This window comes from Egretta garzetta, unplaced genomic scaffold (genome assembly GCF_000687185.1).
Source record: "Egretta garzetta isolate BGI_Z169 unplaced genomic scaffold, ASM68718v1 scaffold100, whole genome shotgun sequence".
NCBI classification, from domain to species: domain Eukaryota; kingdom Metazoa; phylum Chordata; class Aves; order Pelecaniformes; family Ardeidae; genus Egretta; species Egretta garzetta.
Genome location: NW_009258265.1, coordinates 1,691,148 through 1,693,228, shown reverse-complemented (window position 1 = coordinate 1,693,228; position 2,081 = coordinate 1,691,148). Strand labels below are relative to the sequence as shown.

The 2,081-nt window shown below is 68.4% G+C and overlaps 1 protein-coding gene across 3 annotated transcripts in view; it reads left to right on the top strand.

Moving 5' to 3' along the window:
• Positions 1-2,081, top strand: part of RAMP2 (receptor activity modifying protein 2) — a 6,001-nt gene that overhangs the window by 2,734 nt on the left and 1,186 nt on the right. For 2 of the 3 annotated variants that reach the window (XM_035903784.1, XM_035903778.1), the window contains 3 exons: positions 203-281; positions 1,378-1,488; positions 1,829-1,931. In XM_035903784.1, coding sequence (XP_035759677.1) covers positions 221-281; positions 1,378-1,488; positions 1,829-1,931 — 275 coding nt within the window. In that variant the 5' untranslated portion in view covers positions 203-220. Of the gene's footprint in view, positions 1-6; positions 282-1,377; positions 1,489-1,828; positions 1,932-2,081 lie in introns of those variants that run through there. The other variant, XM_009648355.2, reaches the window with a different exon arrangement.

Here is a 2,081-nt window from a genome sequence, read left to right as displayed (position 1 = left end):
TGCCCGGGCACCGGGGCGCGGGAGCGATGCCCGTGGGGGCCAGCACCGCGCTGCGCGGCGGCAGGGTCCCGCCGGGAGAGCTGCTTTAAAGCAGTGCTGAGCAATCTCATTTTTCACACGTCTCCTGTAGTCAAACTGCTCCTGTCAGAGGAAAGGAGTTGCTTCCTGTTATTTCCATTGAAATTCTTGTCCCGGTCGTTAGCCGGCAGGCTTTTGCAGGATGGCACCGCGCACGCCGACGGGCTCCGGCCGGCTCTCCCGAGGGCTCCTGCTGCTCTGGGGTAAGTGCGCGGGGGGCAGCCCCGGGGCCGTGGCTGTCGGTGGCGGGAGGCTCCGCGCCTCGCACCACCCTGCACGCTGCCGCCTTCCCGCACGTGGGGCCCAGGGCTGGGGTCTTGGCCTCGGATAAGCCCACCCCAGCATGGGGCCAGCCCTGCGGTGTCGAGGGCAGCTGGGGCAGCTGTCAGCCTGTGTGGCCAGGGGCTGGTGGCAGGCGGGCACGGTGGGGCATCCCCCACCATGCTCATCCCTGATCTTTTCACAAATGATCCACAAGAATGGCTGGGGAGCCCTGTGAAACCCCAGGCTGGGACAGAGAGGGGCTGAACGGAGCCATCAGGGACAGGGGCAGGGGCAGGGACGGGGGGGCTGCCCTTGCCACAGCCACTGTGCCAGCCTGGGAGCGCCCTGTGGCCAGTGCCTGCCCGTGCCTGAGCTCCGCATGAGCAGCCCAGGCAGTGCCCACGGGGTGGTTCACCATGCGGCTGGCATCGCTGCCCCACGCCGTGGGCTCTCAGCCGAGGGCGGAAGATGGATGGGGCGGTTTCCTCAGGCCGTGGGGCTCCGGTGGGCCAGGCGGTGGGCAAGCGGCTGGCGGGGGGGGGGAGGCGGCACATGCCCCACACCCTTGGCGGGCTGTGCTGGGCGTGGGGCAGATGGCGGGCGGAGGGGCTCTCCGGCAGTGCCACGCTGCGGCCAGCGCTTCCTCTTCCTGCTCCAGCCCTGTCTGGCTGCAACGCAGCCACCCGGGGCAATGGGGCGGCCCCTGCGCTAGCTCCCTGTCGGTGGGGGGCATGGCTCACCCCCATTGCTGTGGCCCGCAGCCCCCAGACAGCCCCTCCAAACCCTTGGGCAGCTGCGCGCAGCCTGGCTGGTCCCCTCCCCACAGCCCCTACCCGTACAGGGGGCTGGATGCCCTGGCCCCAGCGTGTGCCGGGTTCAGGGCAGCATGGTTCCCCACACCCTGACCACCAGCTCTAGTTGGGACACCCAAAATCATTTCCCACTTGCAAACCCCAGCCTCTGCTGGGGCAGCTCCTGTGCATGGGGTCCTGCCAGCACCTGGCCCCAGCTAACCCTGTCCCCTCCCCACCGCAGCGCTCCTGGGGCCCGGGCTCTGCCATGTGGATACCGATGCAGAGGGCTTTGGCCAGGATGCCAGGACGAGCCCACCCGTGGCCATGTGCAACTTTACGGCCCAGCCTGTGGGTGAGTACCAAGGCTTGGCAAGGGCCAGGCAGCGCCGCGGGGCTGACGGTGCCCTGGTCGGGGCTAGCTCTGCACTGCAGGGTGACCCCCCCGCCTTTTCCCTGGCTGCATGTTCTCTGTCCATCCCCAAAATAGCCGGAGCTGGCAGCAGCCCTCCTTCCTGCTGTGCTCCCTGGCATCACCCCGGGGCTGCTGAGGGGTCTGGCCCCCCACTATGCCTGCGTCCCTCCTGCCGGCTTGGACACGGGTCTGGGTGCCGGGTGTCAGCGGGTGTCAGCCGCAGACAGGGACGGGGTCTGGCAGGGGTGCGCTGCCCACACTCAGCACCTTTCCCCTGCAGAGGAGATGTACAGAAACAAGACGCAGGATTGCTGGGAGTCCTTCGTTGACCTGATGAGGAACGTGACGGAGTCGGAGTTGTGCGAGTGGAAAGTCATCAGCAGGTATGGGGCAGTGGGACAGCCGGGCAGCCTTCCCAGGCACTGCTGCAGGGGTGTGAGGGGGGGTAGGGGCTCTGACCAGCCCTGGGGACATCCCCAGCTGGGGACCCTTTGGTGGGGGCGTTGCCTGCGCCCCCTCTGTCCCCATGGCCA